This window comes from Nymphalis io, chromosome 2 (assembly GCF_905147045.1).
Source record: "Nymphalis io chromosome 2, ilAglIoxx1.1, whole genome shotgun sequence".
Classification (NCBI taxonomy): Eukaryota; Metazoa; Arthropoda; class Insecta; order Lepidoptera; family Nymphalidae; genus Nymphalis; species Nymphalis io.
In genome coordinates this window covers 5,216,979-5,243,296 of record NC_065889.1, presented here as the reverse complement: position 1 = coordinate 5,243,296, position 26,318 = coordinate 5,216,979, and the positions used below count along the sequence as shown (strand labels likewise).

At 30.6% G+C, this 26,318-nt stretch overlaps 3 protein-coding genes, 1 long non-coding RNA gene and 1 pseudogene across 4 annotated transcripts in view; 1 reads left to right on the top strand and 4 right to left on the bottom strand.

Moving 5' to 3' along the window:
- Positions 1 to 1,624: 1,624 nt before the first annotated feature.
- Positions 1,625 to 2,582, bottom strand: LOC126774750 (uncharacterized; annotated as a pseudogene).
- Positions 2,583 to 3,121: 539 nt separating this feature from the next.
- On the bottom strand, positions 3,122 to 7,790 carry LOC126779217 (zinc finger protein 431-like). Its single transcript, XM_050503139.1, has 2 exons — positions 7,689 to 7,790; positions 3,122 to 7,419 (listed from the first exon to the last, which is right to left on the bottom strand). Exon 2 carries the CDS (start codon positions 7,406 to 7,408, stop codon positions 6,254 to 6,256), a length of 1,155 nt encoding a protein of 384 aa, XP_050359096.1. The 5' UTR covers positions 7,409 to 7,419; positions 7,689 to 7,790; the 3' UTR covers positions 3,122 to 6,253.
- LOC126779383 (uncharacterized) overlaps positions 3,122 to 26,318 on the bottom strand; it is a 28,571-nt gene continuing 5,374 nt past the window's right edge. Inside the window, exon 2 of the long non-coding RNA XR_007670350.1 lies at positions 3,122 to 4,018. This is a non-coding gene — a long non-coding RNA (uncharacterized LOC126779383). The remainder of the gene's footprint in view (positions 4,019 to 26,318) is intronic.
- LOC126779324 (39S ribosomal protein L51, mitochondrial) lies at positions 8,400 to 10,935 on the top strand. The gene is made up of 4 exons (XM_050503308.1): positions 8,400 to 8,588; positions 8,678 to 8,797; positions 8,880 to 9,024; positions 9,120 to 10,935. The coding sequence occupies exons 1-4, from the start codon at positions 8,527 to 8,529 to the stop codon at positions 9,261 to 9,263; spliced, it is 471 nt and encodes a 156-aa protein (XP_050359265.1). The 5' UTR covers positions 8,400 to 8,526; the 3' UTR covers positions 9,264 to 10,935.
- LOC126779118 (glucose dehydrogenase [FAD, quinone]-like) lies at positions 11,053 to 24,424 on the bottom strand. The gene is made up of 7 exons (XM_050502970.1): positions 24,292 to 24,424; positions 14,661 to 15,568; positions 13,921 to 14,137; positions 13,489 to 13,690; positions 12,356 to 12,567; positions 11,917 to 12,066; positions 11,053 to 11,342 (listed from the first exon to the last, which is right to left on the bottom strand). Exons 2-7 carry the CDS (start codon positions 15,542 to 15,544, stop codon positions 11,127 to 11,129), a joined length of 1,881 nt encoding a protein of 626 aa, XP_050358927.1. The 5' UTR covers positions 15,545 to 15,568; positions 24,292 to 24,424; the 3' UTR covers positions 11,053 to 11,126.

Sequence of the window (26,318 nt, the reverse complement as noted above, 5' to 3'; positions counted from 1 at the left end):
TATATTATTCGAATTTGAAAGTATATAATCCCTCTTAAAGTATGCTTCCCCATGACAGTCAAAAATCTATCAGTTATACCAAGTCATATAGTACACTAACCCTTAGTATCTACGTTTCCAATCTGTACGGTTCATTTTTCATAATTTATGACTTTCGTACAAAATATCAGGTACAGTCAAAATAAATAAATGTCATGTACAAAAAAGAGTTTCGGTTGGTATTCGTTGTTTTATTTACTTTCCGATGATAAGTTACGCCACTATCTTTTTTTCCCAGTTGATTGGTTTTTACAAGTTTTTAACACACAAGACGACATTTTTATTTATTGTTCGTCACAGTTTCGGCACGTGCATTCGCAATGCGTGTAGACGAGTGACTAAATGACTTGATGCCGATCGGCATTAATGCATGGCGCGAATATCTGGTTCGTGGCGTCTGTTCTAGTACGTTTGTACATTATTATTCAATGTAGCCACTACCATTATTCTTTTTCTAGCGTGATCAAATATTTACCTAGTTTGCTTTAGCAAGAACGTACCACAATTAATTAATATAATTTAATGTTATGACAGTCAAAAATCCCATTGCCTGTCGTTGAACACGGCCGGCACTGTTTTCAGTGTGAATTGTTCTCACATGGACAGTGTTTATGTTGCATGTTCCAGAGGGAGCTTTGCGAGTAACTTAGTAATTTTAGCCCCAAAAGGAAATACCGCAAATCTTGTTTTTTATGCAAATAATATGTATGTATATAAATTGTAATATCAGAATCGCTGACTCTGATATTACAACTTATATTACTTTCGGAGTCAGAGGTCCACCACCTATGTTGCTTATGAAAAAAACCCTAGATATAGACTGCCAATAAAAATTGGGTACATGTTTTTTGGTGTAAAATAAAATTTATTATTATTTATGTTATAGGTAGCCGGACGAGCAAATAGGCCACCTGATGTTTAGTGATTACCACCATCCTTAGACATTGGCGATGTAAGAATTATTAACCATTCCTAACATTGCTAATGCGCCACCAATCTTGGGAACGAAGTTGTTATGTCTTTGTGCTTGTAGTTACACTGGCTTACTCATTCATCCTCCAATCCGGAACGCAACCATACTAAGTATTGCTGTTAAGCTTTTGAATATTTGATGAGTGCGTGGTAACTACAAAGGCAGGCTCCCAATAAGCCCTACCACGGTTTACAAAGAGGCGCTCCGATTATTAATTATAAATAAAGTTTTCAGTCATTTGAATAGTTATGTTTAACCTGAGATTGATAGAATAAAAAAAATATTAGGTCCTTACATATGAAATTAGCGTTTTGTTGTACTGACCACTTTGATCTAAAATATCTCCTCTTTGGTTAAGAATTTCAAATTCAAATTTATAAATTATTTAGCGGGTACATTTGAATTTTGAAAACACTCATTTATTTGTTGTTTCGTCATTATTATTATTATTTTCTTTGGCGTCGCTTATTACCGCACAATGGAAAACATGAAATTTGAGCGCGATGAAATAAATTTAAATGGGCAAACTGTTGGTTTTATTTACAATTGAAGTTAACGAATTGAAATAAAAATCCATCATTTCAAATTAATATAAACTTTATTTACCTTTAAACAAATTATTATATTTATTTATTTAACTTTTTTATAAATGATTTATGCAGCTCCACAAGGTCACCTTTATTCATTAGGTCATTTTCCGTTTGAGCATCAATTACAAATTTACTTTTCATATCCTTGATCAGCAATTTGTAAGATTCACATCTTTTCCTTAAATATCTGTTTTGTTGCTGTACCTTCTTATATTTATTTGCAAGTACTTTTTTAGCTGTAATTTCTTTTAACAATTTGTATTTATAGCGCTATCATTCGAGGATTATCGAAGATTGATTCCGAATCACTTACTTGTTTAGTCATTGGTTCAACCAATTCTGAAGTACCCGATTTCGGATCGCTATCGTCGTATAGTACTGCGCATTTCTTGAAATATAGTCGACCTGTCTTTGTCATGTATTTATCTTCATTTTTGAAATGATCTGAACATATGAGTGTGTGGTCGCTCGGTAGCCACGTATCTTCGTTGCGATTTTTTTGTACCAATCTTATCCAAGCTTCTCTTTTTTCATGATCAGGGCGAGGAGACCTAAAGCATAACCTTCACTCGAACTAACTACGGCTACGGCTAGAACCAACATGCCCTTAGCCTTGTACTATATGGAATCGGCTATTTACTAGCTTTCATTTGATACCAATGTTCAATGAGTATCAAATGTTATTAATCCCACCCTTTTTTTCTTGATTAATTGACGTTATATTTAAATGACAGAGCCTATGTTAATCTCTAATCAAGACGAATCTAATAACATCTCATATGCCCATCAAGCTGTTTAGGCTGTAGAGCGTGTCAAAGAAATAGACATACAGACATAGCCACATTCATACATACAAACAAACACTCGAAAATCGTTACCTCTTTCTGGGTCAGTTGACAAAAATTTATCAGTTATACCAAGTCATATAGTACACTAACCCTTAGTATCTACGTTTCCAATCTGTACGGTTCATTTTTCATAATTTATGACTTTCGTACAAAATATCAGGTACAGTCAAAATAAATAAATGTCATGTACAAAAAAGAGTTTCGGTTGGTATTCGTTGTTTTATTTACTTTCCGATGATAAGTTACGCCACTATCTTTTTTTCCCAGTTGATTGGTTTTTACAAGTTTTTAACACACAAGACGACATTTTTATTTATTGTTCGTCACAGTTTCGGCACGTGCATTCGCAATGCGTGTAGACGAGTGACTAAATGACTTGATGCCGATCGGCATTAATGCATGGCGCGAATATCTGGTTCGTGGCGTCTGTTCTAGTACGTTTGTACATTATTATTCAATGTAGCCACTACCATTATTCTTTTTCTAGCGTGATCAAATATTTACCTAGTTTGCTTTAGCAAGAACGTACCACAATTAATTAATATAATTTGTTTTTAAATATTATTAGCAAAAACGAATTTGGGCATATTAAAAGTTATGGGAAGTTAATAACAGAAATGTCAGTATAGTTGACGTGACTATAAATCTTGGGTGAATAATAAAAATGCGGATTAACGGAAAGTAATTTCGTTTATTCGTGACATTTGTATTTTCATTACAATATTTTAGTTCGTTAGCTAATATCTAGGAGTTACGAGTCTAATATAAGAATCTGTTTATAACTTTAGGTAACAATAGCAGAATGCTTTCACAATTGCTTCAAATGTTAAAGTTGCAAACATTGGTAGGTACAATATTTATTTTCTGCAACTAAGGTAGCGTACAATTTCGGTGGAATAAGAATATCTATGCAGAAATTGCACTGTTTGACAGCTGTACTGAACTGTAATCATAAAACTAGGTTTGCTATAAGTATCATAACTAAATTCATATGAACACATTTTTTCTTATTTCTAGGTGCATAAATTATGTATAACACCATACTAAACTCTACAAAAAAATATACGGTGTAATATAAAATGATTGAAAAATAAAGAAAATTCGTTAGGTTAAGTTCTGATCATTATTTGTACCATAGCACAAAGATGCTAAAATAATCTTAAAAATTAAATAATATGTATATATTTTTTTTCGATTTAAGCTTTTTATATTGAATTGAAATAAATTATTAATGTAAATATTTTAACTGTGCCTTTTATAAAGTCGCAGTAAGTGACTCTGTAATAGTTATTTACATCTCACTCAGTTCCGGATTGTTATTTTATTTTAATTAATTTCTAGCCTTGTATATAACGCGTGAATCTTAACCGATGATCGTGGGTTCAAACCCGGGCAAGCACCACTGAATTTTCATGTGCTTAATTTGTGATTATAATTCATCTCGTGCTTTACGGTGAAGGAAAACATCGTGAGGAAACCTGCATGATGTGTCTAATTTCACTGAAATTCTGCCACATGTGAATTCTACCAACCCGCATTGGAGCAGCGTGGTGGAATAAGCTCCAAACCTTCTCCTCAAAAAGAGGAGAAGAGGCCTTTAGCCCAGCAGTGGGACATTCACAGGCTGTTACGGCTTGTATATAACTAAACTCCAATATAGTGCTGACTATACTTTTTTTAATACACGGTAGGCTAACACGCGTTAAATATATTTTATTTAAAACAATTCGTATCAAACTACTTAATTACCTAATATGCGATTGGTGCAAACTCCAGAACGGCACAGTTACAATATTTGTACAGGCGAATCATATATGTATGTTTTAGATAAATACTCGTAAAATGTATTTCTTTGGACACAATTTGTTTGATTGCGTTGTTAATTTTGTAACAATAATATATAATAATTTAAATAATAATATTGCATTTACGTTTTTAAAGATTCCTTAAAAGTAAAGTTTATCTTAACTTAAACATTACTTTAAATTATGTCAGTTTTGAACTTCTCAATCAGTAATGTATCAAGACGAACTATAACGTAACGATACATATAAATTATCTTGCACACAATGTTTTGATAATATAGAAGTTTGAAATTAAAATTATACCTTTTATTATGCCTCCAATTTTGTATCACTGATCTTATAACAATATGCAAATCTTTATTGTCTTAGTTGTAATTGACTGATACCCAAGCCTCTTATTGCACGATTTCGCGCCTAGCCAACCTACGGCAAAGTTAGCGTTGGATGGAGCATAACGGAAACTTAATAAAGAAACACAATGATAAATGAAATGAAAGGGCGTGTAGCTCCGGCTGAGTCGCGCCATAGTACCCAATGTTGAAACACGGTAGGCCATAAATGGGAAAAGTGTAGATTGTATAATGGGTTAATTCTTTTTTTACAAAAAAGTTTGTAATTCAGTTTCGAAAAGATGTTCTAAGATAAAAATATATCATACACAAGTATAGATATACATAAACAATAAATGTGTACCTAGCTTTATGCTATAATATAATGTATAAAACTAGACTATTCTTATATTAAAAATTAAACACATTGTATGTAAAAACAATTGTAAATAGCAACAACTAAACATGAATTATAAAGCCTCGAAATAGAAGTCTTATTTTTGAATAACTTGTAATAAAATAAAATTAAATAATATTAAAATTTGTATGTTAAAGATAGAGAACATGAAAATATAATTCATTCATTAAATAATAAAACTAATAAAGCTCATAAATATGAAGCCTTATTTTACAAAAAATATAAAACTTTAAATATCATTTTATTAAGGACCTACTATACCAGACCAATAATTGGTCTATTAAAGATAAAGATCAATATAAAAACTTTATATTTTGTGGTTCATACTTTCAACATTTTTAGGTTTAATAAGCCCTTAAAATTGAATCCTATGGATATAAGCAAATAGTTTTAAGTGTATAACACTTCTAGAATAAATATTTGAGTGAGTGTACTCAACAAAACTTTCCATAAATTGCTTACGGCTTAGCCAACGGTCATTGCACTTCACAAAGTTTGCCTATATCTAATATTATAAAACAAGTCTCATACATAATTGTCTTTAGAAAATATTCAGATTACATACTTAATAATCAATATACAGCTACAATTAAAAAAATATTTGGAGCAAGATGTACATTGAAGCATCAGAAATATAAAATATGCTTCATGTACAGACACTACCAACAATTTAAAAATAAAACTTATAAACTATTTTCTAAAAATTATAAAAAAACATATAGCTTTTACAACTTTCCAAAATAGAAAAATAAAAAAAAATGTTAATTGTAATACTGCATACTAATAGTCATTAATCTAAATCAGTCAAGGCGTACATTCAAACAATAAATAATATCTGTCATTTTTAAAGTACAATAAGTCTGGTCTGGTTTGTAATTAGTAAAGCTGTTCAGTGGAAACTTACAGGTGTACTATAATATTGTTACAAAATAAGAGGTGGGTAACCATTTGAGCATATTCTTTTAATCCATAAAAACAGTAGGAGTTACGACGCAATATTTACTACATCCTCTTAAATATGCTCAAATAGTAATACTTATTTATAATGTATTATACTTAATCACTACATTCTAAATTTAAATGGTAATAATAAAGCAAGTTGTGAGGCGGGATATTTGCATCAGTCTTGTGAAATTCTCAATTGTGTAAATTATTACTGTCATTGATTCAACCATTTGGTAAACTGTATAAAATAAAATCAGAAAAATTTGTATTACAATCTACTTGTAAAATATTGGTTCATACTATTCATCAGTTCAATTCTGATTTTAAAGATGTAAGTGTGGCTTCTAGTACTCTGCCAGCAGCGTAACTAGGTATGTTCAAGTAAGCTGGTTTGTCATGCTCACAGAGGCCTGGCTGTGTACAACAACGGCTTAATGCAGATCCTGAAGTATTTGTTGAAGTACTGCCACCAGCATCATGTGAGTTTACTAGACAGATCATTTTGTGATTGTTAAATTGTTCTAATGAACGAAATTGTTCCCCACAGTTTTCACACTTTAATTCTCTAGCATGTACTTTTTTGTGGCTGTTTAAAGACCTTGAATTGTCAAAGACTTTAGTACACATATCGCAGTATTTTAATACTTTCTCTCCTGTACAAACAACCTTGTGATTGTTAAGTCTGTCTAATGACATGTAACGTTTATTGTTGCATAAATCACATTTGAACTGCTTCTGAGGTACACGGCCTGTGTGAACTTGCATGTGTTTTCTTAAGTTACTTTTATCTTTAATGTATTTTGAGCACACTGAACACTTATTTACATCTTTTCGAGTATGGCTTGCATCTAAATGCCGTCGTAAATGTGATTTTTTGTAAAAAGGTTCCAAGCAGATTTGGCATCGGAATGGTTTTTGTGCAGGATGTACTCCTGTCAAATGTGTGTTAAATTCTAGAATTGTAGGATAACTCTTTCTGCAATGAGGACAATGGAATAATTTACGACATATAGCCGCACTGGAATCACAGAAAGGATCTGAACAGTCGTCACAGAATGAGTCTAATCCCGCGGGCGGTGGAGGAGTAGGTGTAGTTTGAAAATGATCTAGGTCATTCTGTAGAGGATCTGTATCAGGAGTACCTGTCCCGCTGGGTTCTTGTTTTACTTTTGTTTGGTCACTGTTTTCTGAGAAATCATCTTGGGAAGGAACACTTCGTGACGTACTAGCTAGCATCCACCAAGGATTGTAGTGCCATGCTCCTAGGCCACTTTGAAGGCCTTGTCCCTTTATATCACTTGGTTTTGTTTGAGTTTCAGCGTTAGAAAAACCGGGAAAACTTGGCAATTCTTGATGTTTTGGCTTTGAAGATTCGAAAATGCTATGTTGAGAAATAAGGTGTTCATAATCGCTTGTTTCCAACTTTCTTTCGTTCCGATCATTTGGTTCTTTTTTAGACATATTTAAAGCTTCTGTAAATAAATAATAATACCATTATTAATATTGGACTGGCTTTTTACATTTCATTACAAATCATAGAAATGTAGAAATTGTATATTGTTTACGTAAACTTGAGTGCAAAAACATAACAAGTAAACAAACAACGCAAGTCGCAAATGCGCGAACTATCAGCATTTTAACATCACAAGCTATAAACAAAATTTATTTCACTGTGATAATTTTCAATAATTTATAAACAATAATTGAAATATTAAATTCTAATCTATTTATAAATACATACTTTTTAAACTTTCTTACGAAATATAATTATTTCAAAAGCAATTCAGCCATTTTGTTTAATTGAAATATAGATAAAATATAGCATACTTAATTTTAAACATAAAGATAATAAAATAGTATTTGCTAAGGTGATTGTTTTGATTATAGTTTATCTTTACGCGTAATAACGTTGTTAAATTATTATATTTTGCATTATCACATCTTTTATATTATATTCAGTACAATAAAAATCCAACTACTGAAAAAAATATCGCACAATTACTTCGCTCATCACTGTATTCACTCGTTCAGCTAACTGCTTCGTAAAACTAAAGGACGTAACAATAAACATAATTATATTGAATTTTTAAATTATCCAAAATGTATGAAATTAGGGTTAAATACACTTTAAAAATAGCGTTACTGTGGCTATATGTAGGTATTTACAAATTTTATTAATTTAATTACATGAAAATAATTCATTTTGAAGGAGAATTCCGTTTAATTTTACCGAATACCGAATATTAGCGCGTTTCAATTTAACTCTTAAATTTTAACTCTACCAGCACCGCTATCTCAATTTCATACATTTTGAGGGACACTTATACACAAAGATATCTTTACCTCTACACTTCATACTTTGAGCAGTGGATATGTAATCTGTATTTTGTTATGATTATTGACATCAGTAATGACAAAATTTGACAATTGACATTTTATATAATTATATTAAAAAACAATATTGTCTTCCTGACTTTTGTAATAATTTGGGGTTATTTTTTATTAATTAGAAATGTTAAATTAATAAAAAATTGATTTAAAGGAAACTTTAAGCTCGTAATTGATAAAAGTCTTGAAAAATGGAGTGGCTTAGTTCAACAATACTTAAAACGCTTTGGCGACCGACTGTTAATATTATTAGGTTATAATCTTTATTCATAAAATGACTGAATGATAATTCTTTTTTTAATACTTAATCGTTCCTTGAAATAAATTAAATTAAATTTAAAGGACGAGATATCATGCAGACAAAACAAGACTTGTAAGGCGTTATGGCTACGAGGAAAAGATTTGGAGTGGTGGACTGATGCCGCGTTCAGAAGGCAGACCATTACCAATACCAGAGTACAGGTAGAAGTGTTACATGCTATGTAAATCTTATGAAACTTGTGAAATGATTACGCGATATGCTTAATGTGATTTTAAATTATAGACCATTAAACCCATGGACTCAACGTCGAGCATTATTTGGTCAAAATGATTACATTGACATTCTGGGTTCCGGCGAATTGCATCCGATCAAGACATTATATACATTGCCTTCATGGATCAAAGGTGTTAGGGGTCATGAATATCATGTAAGTAGATTAAATGTAACTATTTATTGTATTGTACAAATAGAATAAATTCTTATTTATTAATGATCATATAAAAATAACACTTTTAATTTCAGATTCTTCTAAGAAAGAAAAAGATGTTTGCCCGAACTGGTGCTCCGATGATTAGACCCACTAAATGGAAGGAATATGAAAAACGTTTGTCTTTCTTATACAGAAAACTTAACAGGAAAACAAAAACTGGCCCATCTCCTTGTTAAATGTTACATATTAAATATTACTGTAGTAAGTAATTAAAATTAGTATATTAAAATTTTATAAACTTTTTAATTATAAATATCAAACAATTTTGGATTTCAGGTGAAAAAAAATAACAACTGCATAAAATATTTTTTTAGTCTTTAATTTTCAGTTTTAATTTATTTATCCGAAAATTGCAACTTTGACTAGTAGACAAATATTTGTTAATTAACAATAAAAGAGAAATTAAAATGTTATCCTATGGTTAAATAGAAATGAAACATTTCTAATAATGAGTCAACAAAATTTCATAAAAACAAATTTCATAAAAACAAAATACGATAAATTTATAAACTTTTATGAATATATCACTCAGACTAAAAGCTATTAATGTTTTTAAGACATCACTGGTAAAGAAGATAAAATTGATACATTTAATAAAATAAGTGCTTTTATCTTATTAAAAACAAGTTTCCATGTATCCGTGATCCGTGTTGTACTTAAAGTGTACAAAACTTTAGTTCAACCTGTTGGGTGGAATTCATTTAAAATTCAGTTGCAAAATGAACCACACATTAACTGACATCCTAATAATATGCTCTTTACAAAATAGTCAACAATAATTAATTTATTTTCTAAATATTGCATAGGAAGGCTCCTCAATAATTTATAAGCCTCAATAGCAATATTGGTGTGGTTAATGAAGCATGTGTTTGACTCTATCCATTATTATCCACTAGTAGTTTTAGAAAAAGGAAATTACTATTATTTTATTATTCAGTCCCATTATAATTTTCAACTTTTTGTTGACAATATATTTTTATTATATTCATTATATTAATAGTTGTTACATACAAAGATCAACAAAAGATATATTATATAAAAAGTTGTTGCATATTTTACTTTCATACTAAATCTTAAAATCTTATATTTATATTTAAAACTATATAGTAATAAATTTTTAATATTATAAAGCTGGAGATTTTTATGGTTGAATGCATTATGTAATCTTAGAATCACTAGTGCATAAATCATGCTTGTACTTATAGATCCAAAGTCCATCAGGGACTGACATTTTATGTCACGCATTCCGAAGCGATTAGATTAAAATTATATAGTTTTTGACTGGAGCCCCTCGGCTGGCTGGCCCTTTAAGTAAAAATATCGGGCCTGGCGAAAACTTATTTCTCTATCACATAGTATGTCGCCCATTTATTGAAAAATCACAACCGATCCGGCAAACTACTGTTATTTTTGTAATATTTGATATATATGAAACCTGGGTAACCGTGGGGAAAGCTTGCTTATTAATGAATATATAGCCTCTTGGAATCACAAGAGGAGTAGAGAGACAAATATAGTATTTTAGAGATCTTGAATAGTTATTCAGTAATGTCGGCGAAGTAGTTATCGGAGCTTTGGAAGTAAAATTAAAGTAGATATTACTAGTTGAGTGGAGTGAGATTAATGCATAATATAACACAACTATTAGAAAATCGCATTGAATATGTAAAATATTCATATTGTTTACCAACCCTTTCTTTGGAACCAAATGCGATCGGAACAGTATCATTCCAAGCTTCTTTAGTGATTTTACTGGATGGTAATCTTTAGTCCAATTGTGATTTGATTGTAAAATTTAAAATTATGTTAATTGTGCATTAAAAATAAATAGATGGAAAGGAAGGTAAAGGTTCATTTTTATACTAATTCCGGAATGCCGTCCGCCTATTTGCGAACCGTGAGCTTAGGTAAGATAATGTTCAAAATAGTCAAAATACATGAGTCGTAATTAAATTCTTAATACAAAATAAGCATTAAAGCAATATGTTAAAGGTTTTCTTTGGATTTACGTGTCAATTTTACGATGCCGAATGAGGAATTCACCGTAAAGTTTGTATTGGCATATTCCAATCTTCTTTTATAAGATCCGCAGCTTTTTCTGCAATCATAACAACAGGGGCATGTGTGTGTGAAGCTGGTATACGTGGGATAACTGACGCATCAGCTATTCTTAATCCTTTGATACCATGTACAAGTAATCTCGGTGATACTACTCCTGTTGGATCAGCTGATGGTGCCATTTTGCAAGTACCTACCTGTATACAAAAATATAGATTATAAGTATTTGTGGATTCTTAGATATAAATACTGCAAAGAAGGTATCATCAGAAAAGCTCTCGTAAATATTTTGCGATATTTATATCGTAGCAATTAAATCTTTATCGCGTTTTTAGCTCTGTAGTGCACGAACATATGTAAAACTCAATCTAGTATCGATGACATCGACGTAATAGCATAATATCAGTTATATAGCGATCATAGAAAGAATATTGCAATGTTTGTTAAAAGGGAGGTGTATGTATAAAAATTTTTTAAAGTATCGTAGTAACACCGTTCTACGCTCTTTTATATTTTATGAATGTTCTTGAAACTGCAAAATAATTTATGGTTCTGAAATGTAACCACATTTAGAGATCATTTTATTATTTGCTTACATTTTAATGTTTTGGATTGAAACAAACAACTCCAGAATAATTATCGGTCATGTATGATAATTGATAAGTTGATTATTAAATATATTAAACCACAATATACAGTACATATTGTGTAAGAAGAAACACGAAACTCACCGTCGAAATAAAGAAGAAGAAAATATATTAAAGACTATACCTGGTGGTCTAACGTTATAGAAGTCTGCATTATAGCACATTCCCAATATTCTTCAGAGTTGAAGGCAAAGTTTTTACAGTTAGGAAAAGGCGTATCGTGCAATCTTGTGCCATAGCGTTGAAATGCTTTCGTATTAATTATTCTTTGAGCCTGTTATAAAAAATATAGCGTTAGCAATAGAGATTGAGAGATATTCTATTCCAGCATTTTAGAGATTTTTAATTTGTAAGGCACTTCGTAATTAATTTCTGTTGAAAAACAAATAGTATTTAGTAGTATCATTTATTTTGTTTTTATATTTAAAAAAAAACACTATATCATAAGAGTCAGATTGTTTCCTTTACTCAGTCTTTAAAAGCGAATAGATATCATATTACTTCAGAAATTAAGGTTCATTTATAATTTTTTGTTATTTTTAGGTTGTTAAATTAATACTTACAAGTCGTACGCCTTCTTTTAAAGCTAGCAGGTCATCTGGGTGGTTAAAGTAGTTAGGTTGTATTCTAGGTTGATCTGTAAAGTTTGCAGATCGCAGAGTTACTCGTCCAACGCTGCGGGGTCGAATTAATATTGGATTTAGCGCGAAAGAATTCTGACGATCTTGGAGGGGCAGTGACCCGTACACTTCTTTGTACCACTGATCCGTCACACCTGAAAGCGAAAGAAAAATGCGTTTTAATTTTTATTGTTTAGTCAGGCATAGTGGCTAGGCGGATAAAGTCCCTGGTGCGGCGTTACATTGGGAAATATTTTCTTTATATAACGTTAATTTATCAATGTTTTCTTAGGGTACATAATTAATTTATTAACATACTATTTACATGAATATATCACATTTTATAAAAAAAAAGTTTTATAACGCAATCGGACCCGCAAAAGAATCATAACAAATGACGATTATCTAATGACCAAAATTTATTTCTTCAAAATAAGAATTTAAAAAACTCACGATAAGAAAGTGTGTATTTAGTATTTGTTGATTTCCATGCAGGATATATAGATCTTGTGAAATGTTGATTCAAAAGCTAATTCATTAACTATGGTTATGGAGTCTTTTAGCTTTATATAATAATTGAAAGTAAACAACATAAAACAAGTGAACAAGTATTGAAATGTAGAGTTGATGATGAGTTATAAATAATAAGATAAATTTGAGTCGCTTTTATTCATTTTGTCGTCCACATGGCCAGTCCCTACGGTTTATAGTCTTAATCATGTCCTAGATTCTTAAAAAATATAAGATAAAATTTACCAATAGCAATAGCCTGTGAATGTCCCACTGCTGGGCTAAGGCCTCCTTTTCTTTTTTTTTTTTGAAGAGGTTTTGGAACTTATCTCACCGCGCTCTAATGCGGGTTGGTAGAATATACATGTGGCAGTATTTCAGTGAAATTAAACACATGCAGGTTTCCTCACGATGTTTTCCTTCACCGTCAAGCATGAGATGGATTATAAACACAAATTAAGCACATGAAAATTCAGTGGTGCTTGCCCGGGTTCGAACCCACAATTGGTTAAGATTCACGCGTTCTAACCATTAGCTCATCTCGACTATTAAATGATTAAATTTACCAAGCATAGATCGTATTATTCCGAGTAAATCCCCAGCAAGTGAACCAGCTCCCATTACAAGCTCCATATCAGGTCGGCCTTCGCCAAGATCTCGTCCGTATTTCGTTTGAGTAAAGGCTAAACCAGCTGCACCACCAGGAATAGTAAGCGGTCCTTGACCAAGCATATACAATGCTGCAGATGTTGGCGATGCCGCTAATATCTGTTGGATAAAAGTAAGTTCAATAGTAATATATGTACGTAGGTTTATTCATTCATTTATTTGAAAAGGCACATCTAAAGTATTTAACACTTGTAAATTCAAAACAATTAAGTAGCGTCTGTCTGATATAGGTAAATAAAAATAAATAAATATTATTAAATAAAAGCCTCGCTGACCATGGATTGCTACCAAACTTTATAAATATTTAAAAAAAAACAACGAGTATTTACATCGTTAACACATAAATTGGTGGTATTGACAATGAAGGCATTTCCAGAAAATGTGATGTGATCTTGTAGGTTGTAGCCGACAGGTAAATTGGCTAGAGTTTTAATGCCGAGTCCGCGTAAATGTTCATCTGGACCTATACCAGATACCATCAGTAGTTGGGCCGAACCGATAGTTCCAGCTGCCAAAATAACTTCTCGACGTGCAAATATTCTTTTCCTAGAACAATACAATTAAAATATATATATAACTCAATTTAATATATCAGATAACAAATAAAGAATAATTAATATTTCTTAACGAGTTTTGAACCTTAAAATATATTGCCTTAATTGCACGCAAAATGACTTAGTCAATGAGGCAGATTTGTTTAACGTTTAATAAAATTAATATCTTTATTATAAATTACAATCAAGTTTATTGACTCATTTGTCCATATAATGGTGATATTCATCATTGACATAAATAAATATTTAGAGTGCTTATGCTTTAAGCGTCAATGTGCATTTTACATTCGATCGTTTTCTATAGTTCATCTATTATGTGATGTGTTGTTAAAGGTTTCTTTATAGTACATTAAATATATACTGCTAGTATATCCGATAAAATAGTATATATATAAAAAATCTTAATTTTAGAAAATATGTCGCTAATTAATGAGAAGAACCAAAGCTAATGTATTATTTATCATAAAACCATTTTTTCATTATTATAAATGTGATCATTTTAGATAATTTATTACCTCTTGCCATTTTTTGTAAACTCCACTCCATTTGCTACTTTAGTATTTGTATCAATTAAAATCTTTGTTACGGTTGAATATTTTGAAATTTTTAGATTTCTCCTAAACCGCACTGGTTCTAAAAATGCTTTGGATGTGCTACATCGTCTACCATTCCGTATAGTAGCCTGAGGCTTTGAGAAACCGATTACTTTTTCCCCATTAGGATCATTCCATTCGTAGCCAAGCTCTTCACCCGCCTCCTTGAATGCTTCGTTTAAAGGGGTAGAGTACGGTGATTGATCAATATCTAGATATCCTCCTACTCCATGATAAATTGATTTTTTTAAATCATTTATTTTTACATTTTCAGACTTTTTAAAGTACGGTAGAATTTCGTTATAACTCCAACCTTCATTACCCATTCGAACCCAATCATTGTAATCTTCGGGGTGACCACGTTGATATATTAAGAAATTAAGAACACTGCTTCCACCAAGAACTTTACCGCGAGGCATATAACAAACCTTTCCTCTGAGATTTCGACAGGCCTTTTCTTCTGGTTCAGAAGTGTAGCCCCAATTCATAGGAGTTATAGATAGAAAAGGAGCAAATATAGGAATGTCTGAAAAGTAATTTTCATTGCCGCCGGCTTCTAGGAGTAGCACCTTCCATTGTGACACTTCTGATAAACGATTTGCTAAAACGGATCCAGCTGATCCGGCTCCTACCACAATAAAATCATATTCTTGACCGTCCTTAGGAGTGTAGTCAGGTACAAATCCTTCTTTTTCATTGCGTGGAAGTGGTCGGAATAAGTTTGTCCAGAAATCAAAAACGTTATATCTTTCTAATGACGCTCCTGTTACGTTTAGAACAATACATAGGTATATTAATAGCCGCATTGTGTTTCTTTTCAATTTTCGTCACTGAAAAAGTAAATAAATAAATAATTAAATAATATTATATAATATATGTATCTACATTATTTACTCTATACAACCAGTTTATGAATTATAAGCCTTTATAAATACAAAGAATTGCACAATAAAGAAAACATAAGGAAGATTAATAGCAATTTAACGAGGTATAAAAAGTTGTGGCCTTAAGGAAAGCTGGAAATATGGCGGCGCGAATTAAGTTGGTAATTTTTGTATTTCAATTAGAGTTGTATAATATAATTATTAAAAAAATATTACCTAATATTTCTGCTTTGTTACATTATAGATTATTTATAGCGATGGGTCGCTATGCTATAAATATTCGAAGGTCGTTCTTTGTCATAGAGTTAGGTATTTATATTGCTTGAATACCAGATGAAACTTTAGCTACTGAAGCAAACTAATTGTTAAATCATATCAGGTTCAACATGATTCGTGGTATATCTAAGACGAGTCTAGCATTTTTATGACTGTTTTTTTTAAATTAAATAGTGGTGGTAATAAAAGTAAATAGTGGTAATAGTCAGGCGCATGAAATGTTATTTTCCGGCATTTTACGGTCTTGTCAAATATTTACCTGTCCAGTGTCCGGCTTTTATTAGACTTTTTTTAAGTGCAACTTGGTTGTACGTAGCGCATATAGGACAAGCAAGGCAAATATTATAAAAATAATGTTTTAAAAATATGTCCGATGATCAATGTGTTGTCATTTACAATATTAAATCGGCTTGAAGTTAAGCCTTATGCGTATTACGCTTATACCATAAAAAATAACGTCAGTATTTAAATATAATGTTAAATGAAATAGTATATTAAACAATATCTAGTAGTATGTATCAGAATAGGACTCAAACGTTAATTTAATTGAGTTATTATTATGAAATAATGAAAATTTTACAGTTTTAATTTGTATATTCCTAATCATGTGTTCGTTGTAATTGGTATGGTTGATAAATTTACACATTTACGAGATTTGTGAAAAATATATTTTGTATTGTATGGGTTGTATTGAAAGTGCTTTTAAATTTAAATGAACGATTTTGTCAATCAACTGATATTGATATTAATATTATATAAATGATTGATTTAAAATAAAAAATATAATGTATCAAATAAAAAACACGACTGTCCTGAATGAATGAATTTGTAATCAGTGTCACTCGGGATGATATAAGGATTCTAACGATAACCAATACATTCATATCTGTTCAGGCATTTGAAAGGAATAAACTCACATAGATACATATATACACTAACTCTGAAAAAATTACACTTGTTTTTTTGGTCAGTTGTGTAAATGTATAAGTATTCGCAATTGAGTATTATTTTTACCACTTAATACAACAAAAATATCGGCAATAATGCGAATAATCAACGTCCTAACAGTAACAGCTTTTGGGCTGGTGATTGATTATACTTTCCAGCCTTAATCGAGTTTTCAGACAAAAAAGTTCTGGCGTCAATAAATTAATATTTTATCATAAGTAAGAAAATCCAGTCTAGTCTAAATTTGATCGCATTCATTTTTTAAAAACAAAATCGTTCACGTTTATTTTTATTTACATTTGTTTGGCAGTGTAGTTATCTACTTAGTTTAGATATAGCTTTAAATTTTCCTTACTGCTTTAGTATAGCAGATTGTATATTATAAAATTGCCGCTTAAAATTCTCCTCAGGAGTCGAGACATTTCCTCAGCAGTGTGACATAATCATAAGGTTAATATAATATTAATTTTTATACGTATTTTCATTTGTTTATGATGATTGGCATATTTTCTGACATGTGTCATGTAGGTCACGTCACAGACAGAAAACAATTACACGAAGTTAATCATTTATTATCTCGCTGGTTAATGTCATCATCATTAAGATTTAAATGCATCGTAAAAATAATGAAGACAACGCTGCATAGTTCTCAGAGAGGACGATTATCTCACAGCGTAAAATTAATTTTGACATAGTATACTGTACATATAATGCGGTCTTTAATTAAATGTATATAAGTATTAAGTAGGTGTAATTAAAATATGTATTTATGAGATTACAAGAGTATTAAAACAGTATGTTTTAAGACGCTCCTTTAAGTGTTACACATTTTGCTGGTATTCTTCGTTGATTTAAAATATAAGTATTGTGTAAGATTTTTATTCCAGTTCATGCATAGTTGTTTGTTTCAATTTGATTAACAAGCAAGTGACGATTGACGCAAAGGTGACCTGCTGTTGACATTACATCAACTATGCGAATAGAAGAAAAATCAGCGACCTTACAAGTTACATATCGATTGTCGAATTCATTGTAGAAAAACCCCAATATGAATAGAAATTACATCAGTAATTGATATGTCACGTGATCAAAGATTGACAGAAGAAATACTATAGAGATCGCTTTGAGTCGAACTGAATGCATTAGTGCAAGCCAGCTGACAATAAAAAATACCCACTAACAAATGAAAAGTTCCAGAGAGGTAAGCAGGTGGTAGAGTAGCGTTTAGATTAAAAACGCAATATCTTTATTTATACTATATCGCCATAAGATATGTTTTGTAAAAAAAGATTTAAAATCTTACATGTAGACGAAGAACTTGTTTGAACTTTTTTCTTTTTTTTTGTACTTTAAGCTTTAGTGTAGGACCGAAATTGGAAGACTGCCAAGAGATTTGAAACAGTTTATATAATCAACCCTGGCGGTCTGAAATACAAGTTTTTATCGTAAATTATTTTTTTAAATATACTCGTACATGCATATTTGAAGCATTCATAGGCATCGCGCGTTAAATGCCATCTCCCAGCGGTACGATATGTATCAGCATGAATCAGCTTTTTTTCAATCTTGAGACGAACACTAAAATTCCTCTACACAACATTTTATTGTTGATTTATATTTATATAGAGTTTTACGAGTAAATAGTACTCATATGATCAAAGTGTTCTTCAGAATAAAATTGGTTTGTCTGAAGTCACTATTGTTATTGGTATATTTATTTATAGATCTGAATCTGTGGATTAATTTATTTATTAGTCTTGTAAATCAAACAATCCATATAATCAGAACGATTAGGCAATATTTTTTTTTTATAAAAAACAACATGTTTTTAATAATATAATATATTCACAAAAGAATACGAAATATATTATCGAAATATGTTGCAACATTAATACAGAGGTCATTTTAAATTATTAAGTTATAGTGACGTTAAACTTGAATGTCCTTGTGTTTTAATTTTGGGCCGACATCAAAGATACCTTTTTGTGTATTTTTTTTCCTCCATAACCTCATCGATTTTGATAATATCATCTATATTCGATCAGTTGTACCAATAAGTTTAATCCTAAGAATGGAATAAGAGTAGAAAACTAGCGGACTAACTAGCTTATCATTTCTTCTGTATAAACAATAAAACTATATAAAATGATTAGTTCCTATAAAATAAAATTCACATTTCGTTTTAAAATAAGTATTCGATGGTCGATTGCTTCAATCTCAAGAGATTGATTAGCTTTGAAAAATTTATATTTAATGTGGTCGGTTTTTTAATTTTTAAATAAAACTTTCCGTCCTTTTAATTAATGTTTTTTTCCACTATATTATTTAAAAAGTAAATTATAATGAATACTATAATTGCTTGAAAAGAATATCTACTTCATTACTAGTAGTGTTCAAAAGACAGTGTTGATAAGTTGATATAATTTATTTTCACGTCATTTTATCTTTATTCTTTGTTCTATACATATGGATACAACATACAAAATAGGGCGCGTGTGCGTAGTCTGGAAAGCGTTATTACTACATTAGGCTAGGCAATGTTTCTACCATTACATTTAGAATTTTATGGTGTATATGTAAAGACGGTTTACATATTTAAACATGTTATTTAAATTGAATTGAAACGCAAGTATAATCATACTTGGTACAATTTCATTTGAATATTGAACCTTTTTATTTGAGTAGTATACTCGTTTGAGGTAAATAACATTGTGCTTAAATCTTACTTTAAGTTGAATATTATTTAATAATATAATTATAGCAAATATCTTATAAATTTGTCATTCATTTCTTTTTTTTAATTACTTTATTTAAATAAACATATACTTAACGACATATTGCTTGATTTTTGAACGGAACAGTCAGTGTCAAATGTAGAATTAATAATACTCTGTACGCTTAATGATAAAATAAAGCCAAGCTTTTTTTAAAGCTTTTAAATTGCGTTTATATACGAAAATATATAACAGCTTATATTTCTTAGTACTTCATGATAGTATATAGTTTATATATATATAAATATCTGATAAAAGATATATTGTAATAATTTTTAGTTATTTAATTGATATTTGAATGTGTCTTTGTATATACATATAGTACATTTATTCATATATTCTTAAATTATCTATATTAAAACATAAAATGAAATTTATAACTGAATTGTATACGTATAAAAATAGAATAATAAATACTACGTGCATCATACGCACACTAGATGGATGTTGATAAAAATTGCTGGTGATGTTTTACACCTTTGTATGCAACAAATAACTGATTGAGTAGGACATTTACATTTGAAAAATTGTTTTTCCCAGGACTTAAAGAATTCAAGAAATCCACATCCGTCTTACGGTAACTGCAGCTCATTGTTTTTAACAAATAATATGTATTAAGTACATTCAAGGATTAAATAAACGAGTGATCGTTGGAATGATGATCCTAATTAATCTTGAAAATAAAAGAATGATTATACATATACATATAACGGTCACAATATTTTTTTAAAAATTAACGTCGCATCGCTATAAGCAGGATTAAATTCTGTTATTTCTAATAAATAGTGATAGATAATATTATTTGCGTTTAACTAAATAAGTGTTTAGTATCTCTAGACTCGCATACAACCAGCCCTTTATCGTTAATGAGAGCCTCTCGTTTATTATTTTGGGTCGAGGATCTCGTTAGGGTTAGCATTAATCGCAAATCTTGTACTGCTCTGCACTGAATTATTTTCCAATACTATGTTCAAGCATGCATGTTCCGAGTTCGAACTTCAAGTATTATATCATATAGATAGTTACATAGATGTGGGCACTCAGCAATATTATAATACTCTTATTTTTAAATTTATATTTTGCTAGACTTAAAAACTATTAGTGTTTTTTTTTCGTAAACCATGACACTATCTTGTTATAGGCTGCACTGTAAAAAATAGTAAAATAAGGTTTTATGTTTCCATTTACAAATACGAATTGAAATAACTGTACGCCTTTTATTTATTCGAAAATATATTAAAATTGCTATACCTCCGCCGACCTTTAGTAATGACGGTATGGTAATATCTGAATTACATTAATTTGGTTGTTATTCAAAAAAAAATATTCATGTTGTGAATCTCTAGATACGGCCCTGTACTGGTTTCCTTTTAAATCAATGCATGTAGGTCAGCAATGCACGTCAGTATCGATATTTTTATTATAAATTTATAAAAAGAAAGATCGAGCCTTAACGAAAACTTATGATTCTCTCTTGTGAAACCATATAATTATGTCCTTGAGTTTTTATTCGTTGTTACTAATAAATAAAATTATTACACGTATAAAATATTGTTTAAGTAGACCGTAAATTTTTTTTATTTGCAATCTGTTTGCTTCGCTAATTGAATGAGTCTACAATAATATAAATTATAAATTAAGTGTGTTTATCATTTGTTGGTGATACTTATAGAAATAAATAAATTTCTAAAAGAACAACACATACATGGACCACCTTATGGTAAGTGGTCACCACCGTCTAGTCAAGTCAAAATGTACTATTAAAGAAATACTATTTAAGCAAACAAGTTGTTATGTTTTTTTTTGCACACACAGACACCAAGCTTTGCTGTTCGATACAAAACTGATGAGTTGGAGGTATACGTCCCTAGGTTTGCACAAAGTTAGATAGGGTCATCTAAATTTTTGTTTGTTTTGAAGGAGCTTTATGTCATTTTTAGTTGCATATTGTGTAGAATAAATATAATTTTAAATTATTAGCATTAGTAAATATTACGTTCCTACTCCTAACATTCTTTAAGTAGGTACTTATGTTGTTTATGTTGGTAAGCAAATATTCAAATGAAAATTTACCGTTAACATTTTACATATATGTTAAACTTAGAGTTTGAATTTATTTAGTTGTATAAGGTTACGTTTATTTCGTCCAATTTTTTTATAGATAACTTTTAATTTTAATTTTCGTGAGATGAGTAATAAATATTCAGAAAAGAACGTATATTATTGTCATTTAATAAGCGTGAGACTTGTGGTAAGATGTGCCGTCTGAGATATTCAGTAATTGTAATATTATATTAGTAAATAACAATTGATAATACTGGGATAAAATCGAGATATTTCAATTCGATAACCTTATAAATAAAACAATTTATTTCATAACATACATAAAATAAAATAGTAATAGTTACTGCATAATGTAATCAGTAACATTAAAGGTGATAGATTTTTTAAGATTTTTAAATATTTACTTAAATAAGGAACCCTGGTGTACACATTAACAATCCAGATAAACCTGTTTAGGTGGTGACATATTAAAAACGAAAAGCGATATTTGAAACAGTCATTACTTTATTTTATTAACAATCATTAATAAGTTCAAATACCTCAAACAATGTTTTTTTATATTCTATGCCTTTTACGCGTGTAGTAATAGATTTTTATATCTTATGCTAACATAATATTTGACATAATGACAAGCATAAAAATAAATATGTATGTTTCAAAAAATGACTCACTATTTCTGTACACGGCTACTATTACGAATATCATTTAAAATATATTTTAAAGTTTTCTCAGACTGTAGCTATTTTTAAAGCTCATACAACGCTGTATGCTCTATTGATATATTCTCCTTTCCTAATTTCCAATTTAAATCCAACGCTGTACCTACTGTATTTATTTTAATATTGGGTCCAATCGGTCTAATAAATACAAACATATTAATAAATAAATCTATTTTCCAATAAAGAATAACGATCGTATCTATTAAAATCATTAATATTTACTTTGTATTAGGACCTCTGTGTAAGTCCATCTGGAGGTACCACATACTCATTACGTATTCAACCGCCAAACAGTAATACTTATTTTACAGTATACGTATATACGTATTGTTGTGTTCTGGTTTGAAGGGCGAGTAAGCGAGTGTAACAACAGGCACAAGGGACATTACAACTTAATTCCTCATGTTGGTGGCCCTTCGACGATATAAGGAACGGTAAATATTTCTTATAGCGCCAATGTCTATGTGCGATGGTGACCATATATCAGGTGGCCTATCTGCCCGTCTGCCTTCCCATTTTAAATTCCTACATGAAAAAAGCTATCTTTTAAGATATCTATAAGGTAGAAGATAGATAGATTTAAGTTGTAAATTATAAATATTTTGTTTTAGTCAGATGGTATATTTAATTATTTCGTAATTGATATGAAACCAATTTGTGTGTATCACTATATTAAAAAGTTGTTTCGTTTTTATTACGGATTAAATGAGTCACGGCTGTCCGCTGGTCTCACAACAATAAGGCGCTTATTACGAAATTGGATCTTAACACGTTTAAGTAAAGAGGACGGTGCACTTGGTAGAGTATGTTAAGGATTATTGCTTCTGCTCGTCGCTTAATAAATAGCCATATACATGACACGCACGATCTAAACACTGCTGAGTGAATATATACGACATGTAGGGAGCGATTGAGATGGATAGGCACAGTAAGCGTATGTATGTTAATACAGCAAGTTTTCTAGCTGTGTGTAGATACACACACTACACTTGAGAAATACTTGTTATTACAACAGATCCTTAAAATAGTTTTCGTACCCATAAGTACCCATAGGTAATGTTGCCACATTCCAGTCTTTAATGAACTATTAATTAAAATTTATATCATGTTTATTTTAATACGATAATTGTGAAATTTTATTTTAATACAAACTTACTTTACTCTAATAATATTTATTATACTTATTTGAAGTAACATACTATATGCATTAATAACCAACAAGATAAAGTTTTTAAACTAGTTTTCGCTCACGGCTTGCTTGTTGCACGACCGCATGTTCGGGACAGGGATGCAAGCTTGCTTCAAACCAAATTTTATCAAAATCGGTTAAGTGGTTCAGCCGTGACAGCGTAACAGAAAGACAGAGTTACTTTAAAATTTATAATATTATTATAGACATAGGTATCAGTTTGTTTTTAATTGGTAACAGTGCACAATATTAATTAAAATTAATTGTGTAGTATATACTTATTAAGTTTTTTATTAAAATATATTTTTAAATAAATAACATAAATAAACTGTTGCTTTAATTTAAAAAGATATATAATTTAATTTATAAATATATCGCAAGCAATATTTGGCAATTAATTTATATACAAGTTATGTTGCCGTGGGTCAAGTTCGTCACATAACTATCATAACCGTGAATGTTGTGTGGTGGTATTGATCTGGTTTTTGTAGGTACCTAATACATAATATGTAATTTATGTAATGCTTTTATTAGTTAGAATTTAAATTAATAATGTATTATTTTATGTAGAAAATAGTTTGACACAAGTAGGTAATTAATTTCAGTTACCTACTAATTAGGTGTTTAGTACAATTAAAATTTTATCTTTAAAACTTATCCTGGATATGCTTTAAAAAACCTTTAACTTAAAAGCCTTACCTTTTTAAAAGATAAAAATATCACGTGTCACAGGACTTTAATGTTCCATATTTATTTCATTTTTTTCTTATAAAAAAACTTTGCACATCATTCGAATAACACTAAAAACGTTTATTTGTTTCACTGACTTATTTTTAAATTTTTATTTTTTTTACACGCATGACGCCCGGTCTAAAGTGTATATTGTATTGGACGCGGGTTTGCAGCACGCAGTATAATTTAGCATTTTAAGGCCGCCCGATAGGCTGACCTTGGGGATTGACCATTAATCGTGATAGTTTCGAGTTTTGACTCAGGGATGGGATTTATAATATCATGTATTTTTTATGCACTTTTAAATTACATCTAAATCATTATTAGTTTATTCATTAAATATTTAAATATAGTTCCAATGTCTATCTACAATATAGGTAACGGAGAATATTTGTACACGTATTTGTTTTCGATTTTCAAAAACAGATTTATTTATTTTTATGAGATTTGAGAGGTACGAGCGTTTTAATTAAAAGTATTATTTTATATTTAAATGAGTAAAAATTGCTTAGGTACCTACGTGCTAAAGTTAAAGATGTGTGTTGTCGTATGTTTCTGTGTATAATAATACAAGTGATACGATTGATGAAAAGTTAATTTTTTTTTTTTTATATTCGCTGGGAGGGCAAATGACTCTACTCCACCTGATGGTAAGTGGTAGTAGAGTCCAAACGCGACGACGGCCAGTACAGACGGGAAAAACGTTCTGCACTAACCGCCTTCGCCTTGCCGGACCGCAAGATGCCTCTTCACGCCTCGTTTGAAGGAACCCGGGTTGTAAGAGGAGGGGAACACGTGAGCTGGTAAGGAATTCCATTTTTTGGAAGTGCGACAAAGAAAGGAGTTGCCAAATTTCTTTGTTCGCGATGGAATTGATGTCACAGTTAGGCGGTGACATCGAGAATCAGCTCGCGGGGACTTAAGAAGGAAGGGGGAAGCAGGAATTAGAGAGAATAATTCCTCAGAGCACTCGCCGTGATACAGTCGATAGAAAGCGCTCAGTGCTGCTATCTCACGACGCAATTGTAAAGGTTCAAGGGTGTTTGTGACCTTTACGTTGCCAATAATGCGTACGGCACGTCGCTGCAACCGGTCCAAGGCCTTAAGTAGGTACTTAGCGGAGCCATCCCAAAGGTGTGAGCAATATTCCACGCAAGACCGTACCTGTGTTTTGTACAGCAGGCACAGTTGTTGTGGCGTGAAAAAGCGCCGCACCTTGTTCAGAACTCCGAGTTTCCGTGAAGCTGTTTTTATAACAGCCTCGATGTAATCCCTTGGACTAAGGTCGCAGCGAACGTCAATCCCCAGCATGGCGATTTTGCTTTGCATCACCAGCGGAGTACCACAGAGGGAGGGAAGAGGGGAAAATGTTGACTTTTTCGCCGTGAGAGCGCATACCTGTGTTTTCTTGGCATTAAACTCAACAAGATTATCAGAGCCCCATTTGGCGATGAGCTCTAATTATAAATTTCTGGCTAAATCTTCTCGCTAGAATTTACATTTCGAACATTTGATTTATCCGGAAAATCCTGTTAAAAGATATTGAAAGAGAAAGTAGAGATCTGATTGCATTAAGTATATTTTAGTACCGAGCCTAAAAGGCGGAGCTCAACTGAAATACTAGTAACTAGTAATTTGATGATTTGAGATTAAGGTTTTTAACAGAAAATAAATGATAGATTGAACTCTGTTAAACATTATTGTAATAAAATTTTCCTGATTATATTTTAAAATTAATAAAAGTCAATGAAAAATTTAATAAAAAGTAACGCTGAATTCATTTATTATTTACTAAAAAAGTAATGTTTTTTTTTTGTAATACCAAAAAATTATAACGCAATGCATGCTTTTCATCATCTGTAGAGTAGTAGATAAAAAGATGATACAATTGATGATTTTCTGTTTGCAGATTATTTGTGAAATTTTAATACATCAAACTAAATAAGTCTCATTTATAAGTATTTACATTTATATAAGTATTAATACATGTTTTT

Coding starts and splice junctions, on each gene's coding strand:
- LOC126779118 (XM_050502970.1), bottom strand. CDS start 15,544: ATGCGGCTATTAATATACCTATGTATTGTTCTAAACGTAACAGGAGCG. Junction 12,067..12,355: donor TAAAAGAAGGCGTACGACTT/GTAAGTATTAAT, acceptor TTTTTATAACAG/GCTCAAAGAATAATTAATAC. Junction 11,343..11,916: donor CTATAACGTTAGACCACCAG/GTATAGTCTTTA, acceptor TTTTGTATACAG/GTAGGTACTTGCAAAATGGC.
- LOC126779217 (XM_050503139.1), bottom strand. CDS start 7,408: ATGTCTAAAAAAGAACCAAATGATCGGAACGAAAGAAAGTTGGAAACA.
- LOC126779324 (XM_050503308.1), top strand. CDS start 8,527: ATGGAGTGGCTTAGTTCAACAATACTTAAAACGCTTTGGCGACCGACT. Junction 8,589..8,677: donor CCGACTGTTAATATTATTAG/GTTATAATCTTT, acceptor TTAAATTTAAAG/GACGAGATATCATGCAGACA. Junction 9,025..9,119: donor TTAGGGGTCATGAATATCAT/GTAAGTAGATTA, acceptor TTTTAATTTCAG/ATTCTTCTAAGAAAGAAAAA.